Source organism: Aspergillus alliaceus, assembly GCF_009176365.1.
Source record: "Aspergillus alliaceus strain CBS 536.65 unplaced genomic scaffold BDW43scaffold_20, whole genome shotgun sequence".
Lineage (NCBI taxonomy): Eukaryota > Fungi > Ascomycota > Eurotiomycetes > Eurotiales > Aspergillaceae > Aspergillus > Aspergillus alliaceus.
In genome coordinates this window covers 295,210-314,915 of record NW_022474703.1, presented here as the reverse complement: position 1 = coordinate 314,915, position 19,706 = coordinate 295,210, and the positions used below count along the sequence as shown (strand labels likewise).

The following is a 19,706-nucleotide window of genomic DNA, read 5'->3' as shown; positions in this document are numbered from 1 at the left end:
TAGAGAGCGGTAGTTCCCCAATCAGGTGGAAGTTTGTCGCATTGAGGAAAGAAAGTGGTTGCACTAAGAAATAAAAGGCGGAAAACGTAGAGAGACAGCCCTTGCGCAAAGGCGATCAAACGACAGACCAGCTGGCGCAAAGATACCGTTGGCGCAGTATTAATTGGACGAGTCCGTTTGAATGACCCGACGGAGGACAGACCCCCATACAGAGTGGTATCGATCTCTCAGATCACATTGCCACCGTCTGTATGTATGTACGTTTAGGATCAACACCTATTCCACGAAGAATATCCTTGCGACGGAAAAATGAGATGGACGAAGAGAATAATAGGATTTTGACATGGCAATCCCAGTAGCCATTGGGAATCCAAAGCGGGGCCATTTTACCAGCCCATCATTTGATTTAAATAGCACTATTGACCCAAACCGATGGTTGTTGTCAGCGTATGGATGCACACCGAAAGTTTAGGTAATTCCATAACCATCAATCAGACGGCCACTTGGCGCAGTGCCCACTGTTTTACACCGGCTGTGGATGGAAAGGAAAAAAGGTAATTCTTGAAGCGAAGAGACCTGGATATAAGATGGCTCATTCTCCTCAGCCGAAAGAGCCCAAGAATGTGCGTGGACTGACCTGGTCCTAATTGTTCAACCAGTGGGGAGGGTTCTCCCTTTCATTATTGTGGATGTTTATGCTGAAGACAAGTCAAAGCTACGAATCGCGCGGCTTCATGATAGGTACCGCCGGATCCGCGTCCCACATTAGAGGCCAGTGGTGGCTTTTTTTTTTCGGCGATACGGGTGCGAACGGGGAAATCGAGGAACCCAGACGATTTGGTCGCCAAAGCAAAGAGGGAGATTCTCAATCTCTGTACTCCATAACCACCAGAACTAACCATTATTGCTTGTTCTCGATGAGAGACCGATTCCTTCCAGTGGGCATTCATCACACAGCTGGGAAATTACTTAGATCTTGCCATGTTAAGCGAAGTGGAGTGACCGATCGCAAGCTGTCCAGGGAATTGATGATCAATCACTGGGAGAGAAGACCAACAATATAAAACCACCGTAGGTAACCCAGCCCATCCCTCCAACTGACTACCAAAAGCGTCGAATCTCTTGCCAAAACGGTGGACGGTAGCAAGTCTATCGTATCACGTGAACTCGTGTTTAATAAGCTTTGAATTCGTGTTTCCCGGCGCGTCCAAAGTGCGGTGAAGCGATATGCGTCCGACATTACCATTCGAAGGACTTTTTCTTAAAAACGTAACCGGACCTGAATCGCATGATTCTGTAGAACCCACGAGTCATTTTTCAGACAACGATGCTTGAAGTTGGTGACTTGTTTGGCAGTGAATGCAAATGCGAGTCCTGATGGGGAGACGCGACTTCTGATGTCATGACGGCCTAGACACGCAAACCATGCAAACACATGGCTGACATAAGCATGCCACAGCAACCCTGGAAACGGAATAGTGTGCCTGTTGTTGACGGTAACCAAGTAAGGCAGTAACCCGTCTCCAGTAGAGACGAAGGTATTGTTTGTCGCTCTCCTTCTCTTTCTGCAATAACATCAATCCCTCCTCCTCCCTCGAACAACTCTTTTAAATGCTGCGCTGGGTGCTCCTCTCAATCAGTTAATTTCTGGGGCGTGGTGGATTTGCAAATTCTTGACCAAACTCTCCCTTGTTCGAACTGTCGCAAGTCCTTTAGCGCGGTTGGGTTGTTTGTTTAGGGTGGTTTTAGTATAACTTAGCTGCTGCTCCTACAACCCCTTCGCAGCAAATAGGTAAACAAAACCGCCCCCCGGCCTCCTCCCAAAACATCAACTCCCACAGTCTGGCGAAGACTTCAAAGTCTTCTGGTGCATCAAAATGGATGCAAAGGTATGTTTCCGTGTCTTTCTTCTTCCCTAGTCACTGTCCACCAAAGATACCCCTCTAGCCCTCTGCGACCATGTTTACGAACTTTGACGCGCTTGGTGCTCCCCCTGCATGCCTGAATTCGGGCATCGTATACTATTACGAGATTGAATGCTTACATGGAGTTGATTGTAGCCTCACAGAATTCGCGTCCGTGGGGACGAAAATGCGCCTTTCCCTCACGCTGCCGGCAAAACGGTTCACCAGAAAAACAAGTCAACCCCCGCCTTGTCGGCTCTGTTTCAAAATGGTGTGACGAAGAATGGTCCAAGAAGAGCTGCCTTCGGCGACGTCAGTAATACTGCCAAAACCGTCCAAGGTGCTCGGGATGACATTTCTGTTGCAGCCAAGAAACAGACCAAGGTATTGGAGAAGCCTTCCGTGCAGGTCGCGGAGAGGAAATCTTCGGTGCTGGCACAGCCTGCCCAGCGTCCAATGTCAGTGTCGGGCGTCAAGGGCCTGCTGAACAACGCCTCAACTTCTAAGGCCCTGGAGCCCATCGGAAAGCCAATTGGCGTGCCGCAGCATACTGCCAACTCTCGCAAGGCCCTGAATAAGCGAGGAACCGTCTTTAAGGATCATCTGGAACCATTGAAAGAAAAACGCGAACTTACATCCAAGGAAACAACTGAAACCAAGGAAGGGACTACTGGGGGTCAAGTTGCGCATTCATCCACAGCGCCCTCGCAGCTGGACAGCCTGAAGGACAAGGATGTGGTTAATGAGATATCGACCGATGATCTCGAGAATTACGAGGAGCATTCGTTTGTCGGCTCGGAGGTTGGTGGAGAGGAAACGGTAGCGCCCAAAGTTGATGAGGATGTCTGTAAGGTTCAGAGTATCAAGGAACTCCCAGAGAGCTCTGAAGCCGGACCAGTAGTAGAGGACGACAGCTCTGACCCCATTGTGAGGCCACAACGTGGAGCTGCCCCTGGTTCTCATGCATACCACGACCACGTGCCCGCTCACTCCGAACCTGAAGAATACTGGGACGATGAGGATGACGAAAATGAAGAGGATGATGGGTATATAACAGCCCGCTCCTATCGATCTCGTGGCGATAATACGACCGGCGCGACCACTACCATGCTCTTTCCCAAATACACGCAGCAAGTGAGACGGGAGTTGGCACTCGCAAAGCAAATCGTTGAGGCAACACGGACAGTGGAGGATATCGAAGATGAATTTTGGGATACAAGCATGGTGGCTGAATACAGTGAAGATATCTTTGATTATATGCGGGAACAGGAGGTATGTTGATGTGTCTACTGAAATCTTTTCGCGAACAGTTGCTCACTGCACCTAGATCAAAATGTTGCCGAATGCCCATTATATGGACAATCAGGCAGAGATTCAATGGTCTATGCGCTCCGTCCTCATGGATTGGCTTGTCCAAGTCCACCATCGGTTTTCACTGCTTCCTGAAACACTGTTCTTGTGTGTCAACTATATCGATCGCTTCCTCTCATGCAAAATCGTTTCCTTGGGCAAGCTGCAGCTTGTGGGAGCTACCGCAATCTTTATTGCTGCCAAATATGAAGAGATAAACTGCCCTTCCGTACAGGAAATTGTTTATATGGTCGACGGAGGCTATAACGCCGATGAAATTCTCAAGGCTGAACGCTTCATGCTTACCATGCTGCAATTTGAGCTTGGGTGGCCGGGTCCGATGAGCTTCTTGCGGAAAATCAGCAAAGCTGATGACTATGACTTGGAGACCCGGACGTTGGCCAAGTATTTCTTAGAGATTACTATCATGGATGAACGCTTCGTCGGGTGTCCGCCAAGCTTTACGGCTGCTGGTGCTCATTGTCTCGCAAGAATGATGTTGAGGAAAGGGAACTGGGTAAGTCTGCAAACACTGTTCGTGTGCGCCTCCGCTGACCTCGGAACAGACACCTGCTCATGTCCATTATGCGGGATACACGTACTCTCAGCTTTACCCGCTTATATCTCTTATGATGGAGTGCTGTGAGATCCCTCGTAAGCATCATGCGGCTATCTACGAAAAATATACCGATAAACGGTTCAAGCGGGCCTCGCTTTTCGTCGAAGCCGAGATGAGGAAAGGGTTTCAACTTCCAGAGGTCACCCGCGAGAAGAGTCTTTGCAATCCGACATCTCTTGACCCAGGACATTACTGGAAGCGAGCGTAGCCGCCATCAGGCGTTCCGGCAATCCTTCGCCAGGATTGCCCTTGGAGGACAAGTGACGATTGGTAGATGTGCTGCCCTGATATTGATAGCCTCGTACCGCACGATTACTTGACACGCTGGAGTATTACCCGACTAAGACGAAAAGCGAATAAAACAAACCAAAAACAAGAAAAGTAAAAAAAGGAAAGAAAAGACAAAGGAACGAAAATTAGCCGGCGAGGAGACCAGAGAAAAAAAGAAGCGGAAAGTGAGTTTCTGCTTCGCCAAAGCACTTTTATCACGACACTTTCTTTTGTCACGGACTTTCCATGCCATTTTATGAGTTCTCAACTTGCATTCGTCCGTGCCATTCAAGCACATTGGGATTTAGAACACGTTTCGACGGACGGGAAATCGGATACCACCAATGGGCGGAGTTTTGCTTCTTTTACTAATGAAAACGGATGACATGAAAGCCATGCGATTAATCCGGAATTGGGAGTTAATGGTCGATGGTTCCTTTTATTCTCTTAATTAATCTGCACCCCTTTTGTTTCCTTTGTCTATTTTGTTTTGCAGACCATCCAACCTACTATCACGAATGAAACATGCCCCCTTTCCCGATATGTTGGTTTTACGCCATGGGACTTCATGAAAATGCCATCAGCATTAATGCTTTTTTATTCCCTTTGTTCCTTTTTGGACTTCTGTTCTTATTTCACAATTTCCCTTTATTCTGAGGGTTATCATCCAGGCTTAGTACACAGGAACTGGTCAATTGGATCTATCTCTTCGATTCTGCTCTAAATACTTAGAACTCGGAACCAATCCCCTGTACAAAGGCGTAAAAAAGTTCTATGTTTTACTCTAGAGTCACTTTCCTCTTAAGCTCACCACTTCTCAACCGAAATTATCTACCAAAGAAGTTCAAAATACCAAAATCCCCACCAAAGGGCCAAATATACTCACTAAACCACTCACTCCACTACTGATCTAACCCGTTGAATTCGATCAACCTCTTCACAACCTCAATCACCCGACCCGCAATATCATCCTTCTCATCCCCTCCCTTTTTGAGCGACACAGACCCAGAAGTAGGATTATCAATCCTCGCCGCAATAATTTCGTCTACCATCATACGCAACCGAGAAACAAGGGCACCGATTCGTGCCCAGCCACGGAGCCGTAACCAGCCGTCGACAATGAGGCCTCGACCCGTCGTATCGAGATCAACGGAGCCGCAGAAGAGCAGGAGAGAGTAGGCGTTGAATGCTTTGGTTTTAGACGTTAGTTGGGGGTTTATATCCAGCGTATTATCTTTGCCGGATACGTTTGTAATAGTGATGCTATGAGACTTACGTGTTAAATCACGGATGAAGACCTTGCTTGTGGCCATTTTGGTGAAATAGCTTAGATACGCCGCCGAGCCAGGGTAACTTTGGGCCGAGAACAGAAGGGAGCTTGGGTGAATGAAGACGCGGCCGTTTTCCTGGTTGAAGTATTTGATGGTTCGGGCGTCTGGGTCGACTTCCACTGTTCCTGTGACGGAACTCATGAATTTCTTGTCGGGGAAGAAGATCTGCGCGATCTGGGGTTGGAAGGCGCCCGCGATTAGAGCTCGAATGAGGCTTCGGTTCCCTGCGTTGCGGTTCCAGCGGGGGTCGGCTGGGTCGGAGGAGTAGTCTACGGGGAGGAGGCTGGCGTCTTTCAGGGAGGTTAGAAGTTGGGCTTTGTTGGATGAGATGTCGCGGAGCGTTTGATGGGAGAGGAAGTTAGCGCTACACCATGATTGCGTCTGCCAGTATCCTTGGACTTTGGCGCGGTCTGACCATTGCTGGTAGGCTGAAAGGTCGGTAAGGAGGTCACCGTCCCCGCGGGAGAAGGATGCTTTGGCGGCATCTGCTTCCTCGCGCTTGTCGCGGGGTGAGACAAAGGGACTTTTCACGGTTAGGATTGCGGAGATGGTGATGCAGGTGTCTATGCAGCTGAAGATGGAGCCGTAGACCATGAGCTTGGCGCATCGCAGATCAGCAGGGATCATGGATAAGTATCGTCCAAGAGCAGTTAGCTGGTCATGGTCAAGGGCTCCAACACGATGGAGAAAGCTTAAGGCTCCTTCAACGGACACGCTTTCAGGAGGAGTGATGGTGTTCGCCAGGAATGTAGCAACATCATTGATGCCTTGCATAGACTTGACGGAGAGACATAGTTGTTCCAATGGCACTCGTCGGATTTCGGGGTCCGGTCGGGGTGCCATCTTCATTTCTGCTTGCCGGGTATAGAGCTTGTAGCATGCACCGGCCCTAACACGACCAGCTCGTCCTCGTCGTTGCTTACAGGCAGCTTGCGACGCCCATACCTCCTGGAGTCGGACCATGTTGTCTTTGGGGTCGTAACTCGTTTCCTTGACGCGGCCAGTGTCGATAACCGCAACAACATCCTCAATCGTAATTGATGTTTCCGCAACGTTGGTTGCCGCAATGACCTTTCTCTTCCCTCTCGGAGGGCTCAAGAAAACACGCCGTTGCTCAACAGGTAGAAGAGATGCATGTAAAGGAAGTGGATGAGTATTGGGAATCCTTTTCACGGTGTTCAGGCACTTTTCAATCTCCAGGGTACCAGGTAAGAAGATAAGGATTCCTCCTGGTTGATCCCCCAACTGAGCATCTATATATTGGACAGTGGATGCGATCAGGTCGTAATTTATACCCATTCCCACGCTACGAAGAGCCTTACCGAGAGACTCTTCACCTTGCGGCGAAGAAACCGAGTCATCATGAAGATCTCGCTCAGCTAACTCCGGCGCAAATCCTGTGAGACGAATGACATCGTCCAGATAATAGTCATCCACAGGGAAAGTACGCCCAGGGATATTTACCAATCCAACATTTTTGCGTCCACCAAAGTAGTTGATGAAAATTTCTGCGTCAAGGGTTGCACTCATTAGTATGACCTTAATGTCTTTGCGGTACCTAAGAACATCCCGTAGAAGAGCGAGTAGGAAATCAGTATCAAGACTCCGTTCGTGAACCTCATCCACTACGACGTGTGTGACATCCGCAAGTGAGCTTGCGACATTGCCATCCGCACCACTTCCAGTCTGTATACGACGAAGCAAAACACCAGTCGTGACAAAGGTGATCTTTGTCGTCCCAGACTTGATCTTGGAGTCACCCCGAATAACATATCCAACTTCATCGCCTACAGAGGTGCATCGTTCATCGCTCACACGATCCGCAAGACCTAAAGCAGAAATCCTCCGTGGTTGTGTGCAAATAATGTTCGCAATAGCACCGAGATCTCGTTTGATCATATCATCTAATATAAATTGGACGGACTGGGTACTTTTACCGCTACCTGTCTCACCAGAAATGATAGTAACCTGATGCGAGTTCACGGTCCGTATTATAGCATCCTGGATATTCCAAGCAGGAAGCGACTCTCGCTTTTGTGTCATACCCTGCTGGGCTGGAGTTGACTGCCTAGCCTGCCAGGCCTCACGGATAGATAAGCTCTGGGGTGAGCCTGGTTGCCAGCTAATCTCCTTATTTTTCCTGCGAATTTGGCGCACAGGAAGCTCTGAAATACTTTCAGCAGTAGATGGGGATGCGGTGACCGTTGCGATATCTCGTAGCTTGCCCGGATTTTGCATGATCTCCGGGAGATTCATCTCTAACCAGTCAAGCACGTTAAATACCATTGGCTCTCCCAAGAAATTTTCCTCAGCATGCTTCACCGCTTGACGGATCGCACTGAGTCGTATATAAGAGGGAATGCCTTTCGCTTGTATCGAAATAATCGGCACCGAGGATGGATAATGACCTGAAGGTCTTTGAAATCGGAATGATGTCGACTCTGGTAAGTCCGAGGCTTCGCTCTTGACTTCACACACCTTAGAAGATATCCGACAATATCGCTCCCCGAAGATAGCCTCCAGGGTCTCTTGCTCTTCCGCCCAAGAGTCTTCGCCCTCGGGAGATGTAGAAACTGCAGGAGAATTCCCATGTACTAAGGTGTTTTGCAGCATCTCAGCTGTTGCAAGCTCGTCACCTTGTCTGTTATCTAAAGCCCGCGAGCAAAGATCTGCAGGGTAACCGATGGTGGCTAGCCGCTTGATTTTCGCCTCTTTTGCTAAATCATCACTCACTAGACTCACGCCAGCAGAATACGATTCTGGTAGACACCACGACGGGAGGTCATCTTCTGGGACGTAGATGAGAAGCCATTCAAGTACCTCTTCTCTATCCTTACACGCAGCAGTCGCCTCATCCACATGACTGCGCCGAAAACCCAAGCGAGTGAACTCCTCAACGACGGAGTTACGTTCAGATTGCGGGATCTGCACATTATAAGGGTTCCAAATCGTATGCTGTTGAAGTAGGTTCTCAATCTCACGGCGCACTTTGCTCCCCAAATCCACTTTCGGGGCGTGTGACCAGATCTTCTTCCCTCTATTATCGCTACTGGACCCCAAGCCCAACTCTACCCCAGGTTGTTCTTTCGCTTTAGCTTGAATCCTTTCTCGCTCCTTCTGCTTCTTCTCCAAATCGGCAGCGGCGCTTTCCCGCTCTTGTTTCGCCAAAAACGGGTCTGCTTCGTACATCCACCCTTTGCCCTCTTTGGTATCAGCAGTCTTAATATCAGCAAAATCCTCCTTCCAGAGCTTCTTATAAGTCGGCGGAAGCATCATGTGGATATTCCTCATATTACAGACACGATATAGAGCGTACGCAGCACCAAAGTGACGAGCTTCCAGAGCCGTAGGTTGCGCAGCCAAGTGCTTATGAGACGGAGGAAGTTTCATGGGAGGAAGGGTAGTCGTTTCGCGAGTCTTAGGGTCGACACGTTTCAATATAACCGCAGACATAAATCCTTCTGGAGTTTTCGTCTAGTATGCAGAAGTGGTAATTAGCACATGATACTTGCGATAAGAGACCACATGCTCTATCCAAGACCCTCCTATCGAACCATCGCTCACCATTGTATACTCCGGCTTCTCCCACTTCTGCTTCTGACAATGCTCCGAGAGCATATTAACCGGCAGCTTCCCTGTCCATGATGCGCCCCCGATCACCTGTTTCACAGAAGGCTTTTTCTGCTCATCTGGTGGAGGCTGCGCTTTCTTCGCAGCTTCGGCCGCCGATTTCTCTGCGGCGGCTTTGGCCTGCTTGGTGCCCGGTTTGGGACCTCCTCCACGGGCGTCAGCCTTCTTCTTGGGGCCCATCCTTCCGCAATTGATCTTTTTCTTATAGAAGACGCCCGTGGAGCAGCTATACCCTCTGATAAAGATGTAAAGGCGGGTGTAAATTGCTGCTAAAGCAGAAGTTGGCTGTGCCCGCACTAAGGCCGCTTTTTTTTGGACCGACGGGCTGCGGGGAAGTCGCGGACAAACCGCCCTCTCCTCCGCATCTTTCGTTCACCTTTACCTACATACAGCCATGACAACCTAGGCACACCCGACGACCAAACAGGTCTTGTATAACTATCGCAATCTATATCACCCCAATGGCAGGCGATGCACCAAGCCTCGAAGACCAGACTGCCGCAGCCGCGACCGTCGCATCGGAATCGCAGACAGGGAAATCAGGGAAGAGAGACGCTTGTATGTATGCCACCACCCATGACGCATGCGATGCTCGCCCATTCGGAAAAGAAAACTTTCCTAATATACGTAGTCGCCGAGCTCCTCGCCCCTAAACCCAAGCAAGCAAAGCACGGTCCATTTAAAGACCCATCGAACAAGAGAGCTATCGGTGGCCCGCGAGACGCTCTCGGCGCCTATATCGCAAGTCCGGAATCCTTTCCTTCCAGTATCGTGGTATATCACAATGATGACTTCGTCGCGATTCACGATCTCTTCCCTAAATCAACGCTTCATCTACTTCTCCTCCCTCGTGATGCTTCGAAAACTCGCCTTCATCCCTTCGAGGCCCTCGATGACCTAGAGTTCCTAGGTAAAGTGAAGGAAGAAACAAAGAAACTTCGCTCTTTAGCGGCAGCAGAGCTCAGACGAAGATATGGGAAAGATTCCGCTCAAGATAAGAAGAGGCAAGAGGCGCTTAATGCAGATGATCCTCCAGATACTCTTCCACCAGGAAGAAATTGGGAACAAGAGATCATGTGCGGAATCCATGCGCATCCGTCTATGAACCATCTACATGTCCATGTTATCTCGGTGGACAGGTACAGCGATCGGCTGAAACACAAAAAGCATTATAATAGTTTTTCCACGCCATTTTTCGTTCCTATTGATGACTTCCCTCTGGCACAAGACGATGTCAGGAGGCATCCCACGCGAGAAGGGTATCTACGGCGAGATTACATATGCTGGCGCTGTGGGAAGGATTTTGGAAACAAATTTTCCGAGTTGAAGGTACATTTAGAAAAGGAGTTCGATGATTGGAAACGCCTGTAAGCGGGAAGAGTCACAACAGGACGAAGTAGCCTTTGTATTGATAGATGAAGCATCGATCCCGGTCGAGTATAGAAGTACCCATGGGCCGACTGTTCCATTTGAGACACAGCTGTGTGAAATAAAATGAGCTCCTAGAAGCTACAATTACTAATTTCAGTCGTCATAAATATACACGCCCCAATCAGCGAAGGCATTGACTTGCGACCGATCACATTCTCAGCGATCTTTGACCTCAAGTTTGCCAATCTCACGTAAGACTCGTTGGCACAAGCGCACGAGGTCCAAAATATTGACTAGACGTCACGCTTTCCTCTATAGTTTCACAAGATCGCTACCGCTACGGCCTTTAGGCACGGGTCTTGGAGCGGGTACTACCCTTCACCTTTCTGGCCTCAGGACGGTTGATGTGGTGGGCAGGGATCCAATCGGCGTTGTACGTAGTCGCAGACGAGGCTGCTGGGCTGCTGGGCTCAGCAGATTCAATCTTCTTCGCGGCGCTCGAAGACTTCTTAATGTACTCAGGACCCTTTCCGCTCTTGCGCTTCTGAGGAAAGTACGGGGCGATCCAGACAGTGTAGAAGAAGTAGACGACACCAGAGAAGCAGGCCAGGAGGAAGAAATACAGGAAGACACTAAGATTGATAATTAGTGGTTGGTCGCAAAACGCATGAGACAATCCATCTTACATCTGAGGGTCAAAGATGCTGGTTTCAGGTTCCACAACACTGACGGTACCATTATAAGCGTAGACGGTGTAGAATTGACCCTCACTGTCAGAGATGATAGAGGCGAGGCTGAGCCTAAGGTCCTGGGGATGCATTTCGGTGGTAATCTGGTAGCTTAAAGTCTCCTTCTGGCCAGCTGGGATTTCCAAACTATATCCGGTTGCAGTCAAGTTGCGCACAATCTTGCTATCCTCTTCATCTAAGGTGGACAAGGTACCACCGATGAAGTTTACCTTCACTGGGGAAGGTTCATCATTGGTGAAAGAGACCAGCGCCTGGGTCGGGTAACCGTTCACAATCTTGATGCCGAAGATCTCAGAAGCAGGGAAAGAGGCCTGGGCAGTCACAGCGAGCTTTGGAGTCTCTACGGACTCTTCCACCTTCTCAGCTGCATCCTATACCAGAAAACCTCGAGTTAGCGACTCAATTGTCATCATTCAGTAACTGTCATTTGTCACGAGGGAAGCATACTGCCGCCAGACTGCCGCCGATCAAGGCTTGGGCAGAGAGCAAAGCCAACGACAGGAAGCTGAAACGAGCCATTATGACCGAGCCGAATGTCCAATAGGGGGGAAAAGGAAGAAAAGAACAAAAAGAAAGAAGTAGAAGAAGGAAAGGATTGAAAGGGTAAAGAGGAAAGGAGTAACGTAGATCAATTGGGGGGGAGGACAGAAGGGGAAGTGAATTGAATGTTTGCTCCACGTAGGCGTTTATGGTCACGACTTCCCCAAACGCTGTTGCGACCCCCGCTGAGTCAGCCCGCTAGCCTGTTTCTTTTGCCGCTGCCTCAGCTTATTAGTTCAAAAAAAAAATAATTTAATCCCCGATTGCTACTGCACTTCCAACTGGACTGTTCTAAAGAAAGAGAGATTCTTTCCCACTCCAACCTTATGGTGAATGTAAATTCCGTGAAGAAAAAAGGTGTCACACGTAACAATTCACTTTCCTTACCCCTCCTCCAATCTTATAACAGGAAAAAAAAAGGAAAAATCATCCAAATAAAAGCAATATCTTCATTCCCCCTTTTCCCCCTTCAAACTGCGTTCCTCTCTCCTAAACCCCGTCTCCGCAATTAACTTACTTTTGACTTTCCCATCTCCACATCCATACCTAGCTATAATCAGAAAATCCCAACATGACTGCCCAAGCCTATCTCGAACGATATAAACAGTTGACGTCAATAGAAGACATAAAGAACAACTTGATTGAGGTAGCCTCTCCCAAATATGGCGCTGATCCGGTTCTCCAACATGTCTCTCTTTTTAACATTCCGTTTCGGGCACTAGGAACTATTGCAACGTGTAACGGAGCTGGAAGATGCATATCAGCAAGAGCGGCTGGACCATGAGCGCGAGACGCGCTTTAATCGGGACATCCAGCTCCACGAGATGGAGTTAATGGATCAGATATCAAGAATTAAAGCTATTATGGTGAGCGCCGCTAAAGATAGATCGCGCCGTCGAGCTCTTAGCTAACGATAACGGTCGTGCCACCATAGGACCGGGAACCTTTCATAGTTGTACTCCTCGACGGGGGCGGAATAATCTTCAAGGACGAATATCTACAACAAGGAGAGCAAGGTGGACAAAATGCGGCGGAGAAACTCCATTCAGCCTTGCAGGACTATGTCTTCGGCAATTTCCCGACTATCAACTCACCTAAGATTATAACAAAGATGTATACCAATGTGAAGGGGCTAAGCGATCTCTGCCTTCGGGGCGGCGTCACAACTGAGCCTTCTTTGGTCGACGATTTTGTTAGGGGCTTCAACGCTAGTTATCCACTCTTTGATCTAGTCGATATCGGGGCTGGGAAAGAGAGTGCCCACGATAAGATCGGAGGTATACTGAGTGAATTTCTTGTCTGTAGGGTGTCACATGCTGATACTTTTCTGCAGAGGCTTTCAGATTAAATCTATACAACTGCCATTGTCACCAGATTTTCCTCGGTTGTTCGCAGGATAGCGCATATGCCCAAATTCTGGAAGACACACTGGCCGATAGAGACCTCATAGGACGAGTTTCACTGATCGAGGGCCTTCCCTTGGCAAGTGACCTCGACTTAATAAAAACATCGTACAGAGTGACCAGATTCTCGGATCTTTTTCGAGATACGAAGATATCTGTATGGGCCCCGTGGAAAGCTACCGTGGCTAGCAAACCTCGTTCTCTCCTCACACCGTCGCCCATTCAAAATATAACACTTTCGCGAACATCGACCAACACCACGACAACAAGTAACAGTGTGCCCATATCTTCTTCTACGAATACGCCCTGCTCCGGGGAGTTCCAGGTTGTACGGTCTAAATCCTCGGCCCCGGCACCTCCTAAAATCGTGGGACGAAACAAGTACGGCCAGCGGGTAGACCGGCTTGACTTCAAGAGCATCCCTCGTGATGAGGTAAATCGCATTAAGAAACTGAAGCTGTGCAACTTTTACTATTTACAAGGCGAATGCCCTAATGACAACTGCCATCACGATCATTCACGAAAATTGACTAGGGCCGAACATGTTGTGCTGACGGCTATCGCCCGCATGACTCCATGTCGCTATGGGCTGGAGTGTGATGATCCCGAGTGTATGTATGGGCATCGCTGCCCTCAGAGTGAACCTGGTAGGAAGGACTGTTATTGGGGCTCGAGTTGTCGATTCGACGCTTCGGCGCACGGGATCGACACCAACATTGTCAAAGTGACAAAGGTCTAATATCACCATCTGTCTCGCTCATGGTGCGAATCCCGTAATATCAGCAGTCCTTGAGTTGCAGGGCTCACCACTCTTGAGACTAAGCAGAAATTGCTCTGGGGCACTGAGAGATTATCATTAACTACTCTTCCCTTCAGTGTCGGCGTTCTATCTCTTTTAGTCCCCCTGCATCTAAGCCTATTTCCGGCCTATAGAGATGAGTTTCGGGATTGATATATATATATATATATATATATATTGCCGCCTTAATTGGACGGACTGTATTTATCCAAGAATGAGTTTTTCTACGTTCTGCATTCACACCAGGGACGACGTCGTCATCTGGTAGATGCAGTTGTATTCGCGAAACTGTATCAGAACCAGTAATTTATCGTAGAGCCAGTTGCAGGAACAGGCTAAGCCAAGATGAATGTCACCTCGAAATTAACGCAGAGGGGTATAGGAGTACACAGTGCTAATTCATGAATCGATAGTCGTCTGAAACATGGCAAAACGCCGTTCCCAACCAAAACAGTCCTCCTGGCTACAACCAGACGTGTCGTCAGACCTTGCGTCCGTGTCCGAGACGTGAGAACATTTGACTCCATACTCTTGTATGCAACAATTGAAGGGCCTTGAGGAGGCGTGCTCTAGCTTTGGAGGGCTTTCGCTGTTTTGTTTTGCAATATTTTTCTTCCGTTCCTCGAGATCACCCCAAAGAATGAAAAGCCGCTCGCTGAGGATCGCTAGCTTTCTTAGGTCTTTACGCAAGCTGGGTGGAGACATCAAATTAGAAAAAAGGGCAAAAGAAAAGGAAGGCCCTGACACTTCAGTAATGCACTTACTCTGCGGCACTCATTTGCAGCAAAAATTCTGCGTTGGCGCCAGACACGAAAAGCCTGATGTGCGCCTTGGGGTGTCCAGGAGGAGGCGATGCATCCTCAACTAGGAGACAAAAGCGCCACTCCCACTGAGTGATGCCACCGTCCTCCTCATTGTAATGCATGTCGCTACCCAGGCGACTGTTCTTGGATTCTTGAGGAACCGCAAAGTCCTCAAGATTTGGAGGGAAGAAGTCGACAACCCGAACAGTAGCTCTATAGCAGAGGTTTTGGAACGGAAGACGATATTCAATACCATCATGGGACTCAAAATCATGGTATTCGCTTGCAATAATGTCCCCAATGCTGCATCCACGGACGCTTTCATAGCTTGCTTTAACTACAAGCGTAGTTTGATCAGCGGTTTGTCCATTAAGCCTAGAGTGGGATCCTTACCGTGCTCATTAGGTCTGTTTCGCTGTCTCATTTGTCGCACTGTTTCGCTTACTTCCTTTACACCTTCCAACCTTTTTTTATTGCGAGTTTTCGGTCCCTTCGCTAGTTTAACTTCCTCCTCAGCTTTCCACTTCCCAGTATTGATTTCCTTGTAGTAATCTTGCCTCCGACGTCGAAGCTCTTTGGCATTGACATCCCTGTCAGGATCAATGGAACGCAGATTATGATAACGAGCTGAGTGCATGCTAGCCTCGAGCGTGAGATTATGTCGGTTCGCCTTGATGTGAACATATTTTAAAATGATGATATCGTTGTCCTTGATATTTTCTCGGGCAAAGCTCGCATGTGGTTCCCATAGTGTTACTGGCAGAGACATCTGGCCGGGTGGGCCTGTCCACTTCTTCCTACTGCGATAGTAGAATGTATCAGGGTCATCATCAAGTGGTGTATGGTCCTGTAGGTTCTTATTTGTTGTATAGTCGCTTATGTAGAGAAGCACTTTGTCGCTGTTCCGGGGGTATATCTTGACCACTTCGCCGATAAGGTCAACAATTGTCCCCTCTCGAATGTCCTTTATCAGGGTCAGCTTTCTTTGCGTTCGGGCACCCTGTTTCGAGCTTGAAGCCTGAGCCGAGATGGATTGGGAGGTCGCAAGTTGCGAAGTCGAGACATTGCGAAACCTCGTAATCCCAGAAATACTTTCTAGTAACGTTTGGCATCGTCTCTTCTCCGCATACGATGGTTCAAAGGGTGTTGGACCACAAATGGGAGCATTAATAGACAATGGATCTGGGTCCGAGCGGAAAATAGCCCATGGGATGTTTGCATTATCGGCCGCCACTCCTAGTGGTTTGCCGTTAAACGCCCTAATCTGTGGTATGTCTAATCAGTATAGAACGAGGTATCATGGTCTGGGCAACAAACCCAGAGGTGCCGTAGAAGGATTACATCGCCTTCTTGCACAGGTGGTAGTTGGGACTCGTTGGTTTTGAAGTACTTGACTTTCAGTCCGTCCCACACATGGCCGTTGTTAAAGTTATCTGACTTGAGGGTGAAGGTTATGCATGGTGAACCCGCCGACTTGAACACACTGTTGAAAACGTCGACAACTACCCCAACTACATTTACATTCCCCTGCGTATTGAGCGCCGTAGGAATATCGATCAACGTCGAAGATGGTGACCCATTGACCATTGTCAGGACTTAAGCTATAGTTGCAAGTGACAAGCTCATGGTTTGCCAGAGCAGGATGCTAGTATGTATGTAGCGCTACTATCACCAGCCCGCAACTTGTGATCGCGAAAAGGCACAAATCCCTGGGGAGCAAAAAGCCCGAAATCGATACGATAAGGTCAAGCCAATAAGAACCAACAGGAAAAACCCCAAGTATGGACTAATCTAGACGGCGACACGACGCCTTCAACGCGTCTTAAGAGTACTGTTGCTGGGCGGTAAAATCGCTTAGGCGGGTGTGGCGCTTACCCTTGGCGGCCGCAAACAGCAAATCAGCGGGCTATCCCGTGACTGAGCAATCCCACCTCCGGGCAAAGCAAAGCATCAACACTTTTTTCCCCTCCTTCGTCTTTTTGCCCGCGTATCTTCCCCAGTGAGGCTGTCTAGTCTTTCTATCTTATTGGCTTTGGCTCATCAACTCGTGGGCTGCTATATTTCTCTAATTCTTCTTGATCCTCTTTCTTCTTTTAAATTTTCTTTCATACAGAACCTCAGTGGTTCGTGCGCTTTGTTTTCACCCCTCAGTGTCCTAAGCAACCATGGCCGAGCGCTACATCCCAGAGCATCGTCGCACCCAGTTCAAGGCCAGGAATCAGTTCCGGCCTGACGAGCTTCGTCGTCGCCGTGAGGAGCAGCAAGTCGAGATTCGCAAGCAGAAAAGAGAAGAGAATTTGGCAAAGAGGAGAGGTATTCAGACTCGGGATGGTGGGATTGGTGTGGGAGGCGGCATGGCCGCTGCTACCGAGAGTGACGATGAAGCCAGTGCCATAGAAAGCGAGGTATGCTCAATCCGAGATAAAATTTCTTTTCTGTCTTCATGTCACTAGGTGCCTGCTTGCTTTGTTTTGGTCTACGTTCTTCTGTTTTTTCTTTTCCCTTCTTATATGCCCAGCGACGAGGTTTTCACCGCCCGGTTATTGGCTGCGACCTTTAGGATGAGGAGTTCGCGATCACCCTTTATTCATCAATCTTGTCGATATGCATGCCTCTAGAACCCAAATAGCTAATTAATTGTCTTGCAGCTCAATGTCGAACTTCCCGAGATGGTTAAGGGCGTCTTCTCGGATCAGATCGAGTCACAGATTCAGGCCACAACTAAGTTCAGGAAACTGCTCTCTAAGGAGCGCAACCCTCCCATCGAGCGTGTTATCGAGACTGGTGTCGTGAGCCGTTTTGTGGAGTTCCTCCGGTCTCCTCACACTCTGGTTCAATTTGAGGCTGCTTGGGCATTGACCAACATTGCATCTGGATCTGCCCAGCAAACCCAGGTGGTCATCGAAGCTGGTGCTGTACCCATTTTCGTCGAGCTTCTGAGCAGCCCGGAACCTGATGTCCGGGAGCAGGCCGTTTGGGCTCTCGGTAACATTGCTGGTGATAGCCCTCAATGCCGTGACTTCGTCCTCAACGCTGGCGCCCTCCGTCCTCTCCTGAACTTGATCAACGATGGCCGGAAGTTGAGCATGCTGCGCAATGCTACATGGACTTTGAGCAACTTTTGCCGTGGCAAGACACCCCAGCCTGACTGGAACACTGTATGTTGCCTCACATATTATACAAGACAGTGCACTTTGACTGATAGCTTTGTAGATCGCTCCTGCTCTTCCTGTCCTCGCCAAGCTCATTTACATGCTTGATGATGAAGTCCTCATTGACGCCTGCTGGGCCATTTCATACCTCTCTGATGGCGCCAACGATAAGATCCAGGCTGTCATCGAAGCGGGCATCCCTCGTCGCCTTGTCGAGCTTCTTATGCATGCCTCGACCTCCGTTCAGACCCCTGCTCTCCGCTCAGTTGGAAACATTGTGACTGGTGACGACGTCCAGACTCAGGTTATCATCAACTGCGGCTCTCTTCCCGCTCTCCTCTCTCTCCTCAGCTCGACCAAGGATGGTATCCGTAAGGAGGCTTGCTGGACTATCTCCAACGTCACTGCTGGGAACTCTAGCCAGATCCAGGCTGTTATTGACGCTGGCATCATCCCTCCATTGATAAACCTGCTCGCCAACGGCGACTTCAAGACCCGTAAGGAAGCTTGCTGGGCTATCTCCAATGCCACTTCTGGCGGTCTGCAGAAGCCTGAGCAGATTCGCTACCTCGTCTCTCAGGGATGCATTAAGCCCCTTTGCGACCTCCTTGCTTGCCCCGACAACAAGATCATCCAGGTTGCTTTGGATGGTCTGGAGAATATCCTCAAGGTTGGTGAGATGGACAAAGAGGCGGCACAGTCTGGCGAGGGCCGTGTCAACCGTTATGCCCTGTTCATTGAAGAAGCCGGCGGTATGGAGAAGATCCACGACTGCCAGAACAATGCCAACGAGGAGATTTATATGAAGGCCTACAACATCATCGAGAAGTACTTCTCCGATGAAGAAGAGACCGGTGGTGATATCGATGAGCTTGCTCCTCAACAGACCCAAACAGGATTCACTCTCGGCACTGCCCAGCAGCAGCCCGGTGGGTTCAACTTCGCCAACGGCGGCGACTCCATGGATATGTAAAAGTGGGATTTTATCTGGAATTAATTTGACATAATTGAGATTCGGGCTATCTGATTCGGTTCTAATTCCTGCAAGATCCTCCGTGGTGCAGTGCCGGTGTGTAACGAAGAACAAAAGGCAACACCTTCAACCTCGCAGAGCGATTTGGCCTTGTAGCTTTCAAGGCAGAATCTGGGTTACGTTCTTTGCTTTCAAAACAAACGTTTCCAGTTTCTGCAGTGCCTCTTTTTTGTCTCGGCCTTGCAACGTTTAAGCACGAGTCAACGTTTTCTTTCTCCCCCCTTCCCATCCTGTTCCCCCTTCCCTTTCGCAACGATGTTTCTACCCCCATTTTTGTTTACGATAAACCACAGATTCACCGTCATGTACCCCTTTTGCACTTTCCTATTTCCCGTAGCATCCCATACACCGGCGTAATTGTTTGTTGATTCGGTTTATTTTGTCTATTTCCTATCTTTATTTTTTCCGATGGGTTTCCCTTTGGGTGTGATCTCCATGGCCTTAGTGCTATCCGTCGCTTCCCAAGGGACGAGTAAAATACTCAAATTGTTCTCCAAACAATGGTTATCATTTACCGGAATTCGAATCTCTTTTTGAATATTGGAGTTCAGGGGCTCATATCGTTAGAAATTCGACTTCAATAATATAGTCAAATAGGCCCCGAGGTGACGGATAGTTCGATAGCCAAAAGATACATCTCTTTTTCCCACCTTCTACATTTATATCTACTTTCGTGGCTCACGTAGTAATACCGCCAGACATACAATCCATGCCCTCATTTCAAGAAACTAGAAACTGAGACACCAGGGAAG

The 19,706-nt window shown here is 48.8% G+C and overlaps 9 protein-coding genes across 9 annotated transcripts; 5 read left to right on the top strand and 4 right to left on the bottom strand.

Annotated features, from left to right (window-relative positions):
* The first annotated feature begins 161 nt into the window (after positions 1 to 161).
* Positions 162 to 1,232, top strand: BDW43DRAFT_79947 (uncharacterized protein). The gene is made up of 3 exons (XM_032050532.1): positions 162 to 554; positions 606 to 623; positions 716 to 1,232. The coding sequence occupies exons 1-3, from the start codon at positions 433 to 435 to the stop codon at positions 1,062 to 1,064; spliced, it is 489 nt and encodes a 162-aa protein (XP_031900678.1). The 5' UTR covers positions 162 to 432; the 3' UTR covers positions 1,065 to 1,232.
* A 495-nt stretch (positions 1,233 to 1,727) lies between these two features.
* On the top strand, positions 1,728 to 4,147 carry BDW43DRAFT_79882 (cyclin family protein). The gene is made up of 4 exons (XM_032050529.1): positions 1,728 to 1,889; positions 2,061 to 3,176; positions 3,232 to 3,771; positions 3,821 to 4,147. Exons 1-4 carry the CDS (start codon positions 1,878 to 1,880, stop codon positions 4,079 to 4,081), a joined length of 1,929 nt encoding a protein of 642 aa, XP_031900677.1. The 5' UTR covers positions 1,728 to 1,877; the 3' UTR covers positions 4,082 to 4,147.
* BDW43DRAFT_79883 (uncharacterized protein) lies at positions 4,148 to 4,576 on the bottom strand. The gene has a single exon (XM_032050530.1). The coding sequence runs from the start codon at positions 4,439 to 4,441 to the stop codon at positions 4,214 to 4,216; it is 228 nt and encodes a 75-aa protein (XP_031900676.1). The 5' UTR covers positions 4,442 to 4,576; the 3' UTR covers positions 4,148 to 4,213.
* A 380-nt stretch (positions 4,577 to 4,956) lies between these two features.
* Positions 4,957 to 9,348, bottom strand: BDW43DRAFT_79838 (RNA helicase). Its single transcript, XM_032050528.1, has 3 exons — positions 9,039 to 9,348; positions 5,420 to 8,948; positions 4,957 to 5,332 (listed from the first exon to the last, which is right to left on the bottom strand). Exons 1-3 carry the CDS (start codon positions 9,282 to 9,284, stop codon positions 5,046 to 5,048), a joined length of 4,062 nt encoding a protein of 1,353 aa, XP_031900675.1. The 5' UTR covers positions 9,285 to 9,348; the 3' UTR covers positions 4,957 to 5,045.
* Positions 9,349 to 9,565: 217 nt separating this feature from the next.
* On the top strand, positions 9,566 to 10,475 carry BDW43DRAFT_310840 (DNA 5'-adenosine monophosphate hydrolase; the record flags this gene model as incomplete). The annotated part of the gene is made up of 2 exons (XM_032047041.1): positions 9,566 to 9,662; positions 9,736 to 10,475. 2 exons carry the CDS (start codon positions 9,566 to 9,568, stop codon positions 10,473 to 10,475), a joined length of 837 nt encoding a protein of 278 aa, XP_031900674.1.
* Positions 10,476 to 10,648: 173 nt separating this feature from the next.
* Positions 10,649 to 11,886, bottom strand: BDW43DRAFT_79816 (putative translocon-associated protein, alpha subunit). The gene is made up of 3 exons (XM_032050527.1): positions 11,672 to 11,886; positions 11,162 to 11,595; positions 10,649 to 11,107 (listed from the first exon to the last, which is right to left on the bottom strand). The coding sequence occupies exons 1-3, from the start codon at positions 11,741 to 11,743 to the stop codon at positions 10,822 to 10,824; spliced, it is 792 nt and encodes a 263-aa protein (XP_031900673.1). The 5' UTR covers positions 11,744 to 11,886; the 3' UTR covers positions 10,649 to 10,821.
* A 161-nt stretch (positions 11,887 to 12,047) lies between these two features.
* On the top strand, positions 12,048 to 14,249 carry BDW43DRAFT_275265 (CCCH zinc finger protein). The gene is made up of 4 exons (XM_032041837.1): positions 12,048 to 12,410; positions 12,487 to 12,630; positions 12,699 to 13,041; positions 13,098 to 14,249. The coding sequence occupies exons 1-4, from the start codon at positions 12,336 to 12,338 to the stop codon at positions 13,904 to 13,906; spliced, it is 1,371 nt and encodes a 456-aa protein (XP_031900672.1). The 5' UTR covers positions 12,048 to 12,335; the 3' UTR covers positions 13,907 to 14,249.
* Positions 14,250 to 14,300: 51 nt separating this feature from the next.
* Positions 14,301 to 16,565, bottom strand: BDW43DRAFT_275264 (telomere-binding alpha subunit central domain protein). The gene is made up of 4 exons (XM_032041836.1): positions 16,087 to 16,565; positions 15,163 to 16,033; positions 14,731 to 15,106; positions 14,301 to 14,657 (listed from the first exon to the last, which is right to left on the bottom strand). The coding sequence occupies exons 1-4, from the start codon at positions 16,354 to 16,356 to the stop codon at positions 14,366 to 14,368; spliced, it is 1,809 nt and encodes a 602-aa protein (XP_031900671.1). The 5' UTR covers positions 16,357 to 16,565; the 3' UTR covers positions 14,301 to 14,365.
* Positions 16,566 to 16,726: 161 nt separating this feature from the next.
* Positions 16,727 to 19,603, top strand: BDW43DRAFT_275261 (karyopherin alpha). Its single transcript, XM_032041835.1, has 3 exons — positions 16,727 to 17,174; positions 17,418 to 17,927; positions 17,983 to 19,603. Exons 1-3 carry the CDS (start codon positions 16,935 to 16,937, stop codon positions 18,892 to 18,894), a joined length of 1,662 nt encoding a protein of 553 aa, XP_031900670.1. The 5' UTR covers positions 16,727 to 16,934; the 3' UTR covers positions 18,895 to 19,603.
* The last annotated feature ends 103 nt before the right edge of the window (positions 19,604 to 19,706 follow it).

Excerpts from the sequence above, each read along its gene's own strand:
- BDW43DRAFT_79947 (XM_032050532.1), top strand. The coding sequence starts at position 433 with ATGGTTGTTGTCAGCGTATGGATGCACACCGAAAGTTTAGGTAATTCC.
- BDW43DRAFT_79882 (XM_032050529.1), top strand. Across the intron at positions 3,177-3,231 it reads ATTATATGCGGGAACAGGAG|ATCAAAATGTTGCCGAATGC; the intron begins GTATGTTGATGT and ends CACTGCACCTAG. Across the intron at positions 3,772-3,820 it reads TGTTGAGGAAAGGGAACTGG|ACACCTGCTCATGTCCATTA; the intron begins GTAAGTCTGCAA and ends ACCTCGGAACAG.
- BDW43DRAFT_79883 (XM_032050530.1), bottom strand. The coding sequence starts at position 4,441 with ATGTGCTTGAATGGCACGGACGAATGCAAGTTGAGAACTCATAAAATG.
- BDW43DRAFT_79838 (XM_032050528.1), bottom strand. The coding sequence starts at position 9,284 with ATGGGCCCCAAGAAGAAGGCTGACGCCCGTGGAGGAGGTCCCAAACCG. Across the intron at positions 8,949-9,038 it reads AGAAGCCGGAGTATACAATG|ACGAAAACTCCAGAAGGATT; the intron begins GTGAGCGATGGT and ends TCTGCATACTAG. Across the intron at positions 5,333-5,419 it reads CTTCATCCGTGATTTAACAC|CATTCAACGCCTACTCTCTC; the intron begins GTAAGTCTCATA and ends CTAAAACCAAAG.
- BDW43DRAFT_79816 (XM_032050527.1), bottom strand. The coding sequence starts at position 11,743 with ATGGCTCGTTTCAGCTTCCTGTCGTTGGCTTTGCTCTCTGCCCAAGCC. Across the intron at positions 11,596-11,671 it reads TCGGCGGCAGTCTGGCGGCA|GATGCAGCTGAGAAGGTGGA; the intron begins GTATGCTTCCCT and ends TTTCTGGTATAG. Across the intron at positions 11,108-11,161 it reads AGCATCTTTGACCCTCAGAT|TGTCTTCCTGTATTTCTTCC; the intron begins GTAAGATGGATT and ends TATCAATCTTAG.
- BDW43DRAFT_275265 (XM_032041837.1), top strand. The coding sequence starts at position 12,336 with ATGACTGCCCAAGCCTATCTCGAACGATATAAACAGTTGACGTCAATA. Across the intron at positions 12,631-12,698 it reads CAAGAATTAAAGCTATTATG|GACCGGGAACCTTTCATAGT; the intron begins GTGAGCGCCGCT and ends GTGCCACCATAG. Across the intron at positions 13,042-13,097 it reads TGCCCACGATAAGATCGGAG|AGGCTTTCAGATTAAATCTA; the intron begins GTATACTGAGTG and ends ACTTTTCTGCAG.
- BDW43DRAFT_275264 (XM_032041836.1), bottom strand. The coding sequence starts at position 16,356 with ATGGTCAATGGGTCACCATCTTCGACGTTGATCGATATTCCTACGGCG. Across the intron at positions 15,107-15,162 it reads AAACAGACCTAATGAGCACG|TTAAAGCAAGCTATGAAAGC; the intron begins GTAAGGATCCCA and ends CTACGCTTGTAG. Across the intron at positions 14,658-14,730 it reads CTGCAAATGAGTGCCGCAGA|CTTGCGTAAAGACCTAAGAA; the intron begins GTAAGTGCATTA and ends GTCTCCACCCAG.
- BDW43DRAFT_275261 (XM_032041835.1), top strand. The coding sequence starts at position 16,935 with ATGGCCGAGCGCTACATCCCAGAGCATCGTCGCACCCAGTTCAAGGCC. Across the intron at positions 17,175-17,417 it reads CCAGTGCCATAGAAAGCGAG|CTCAATGTCGAACTTCCCGA; the intron begins GTATGCTCAATC and ends ATTGTCTTGCAG. Across the intron at positions 17,928-17,982 it reads CCCAGCCTGACTGGAACACT|ATCGCTCCTGCTCTTCCTGT; the intron begins GTATGTTGCCTC and ends ATAGCTTTGTAG.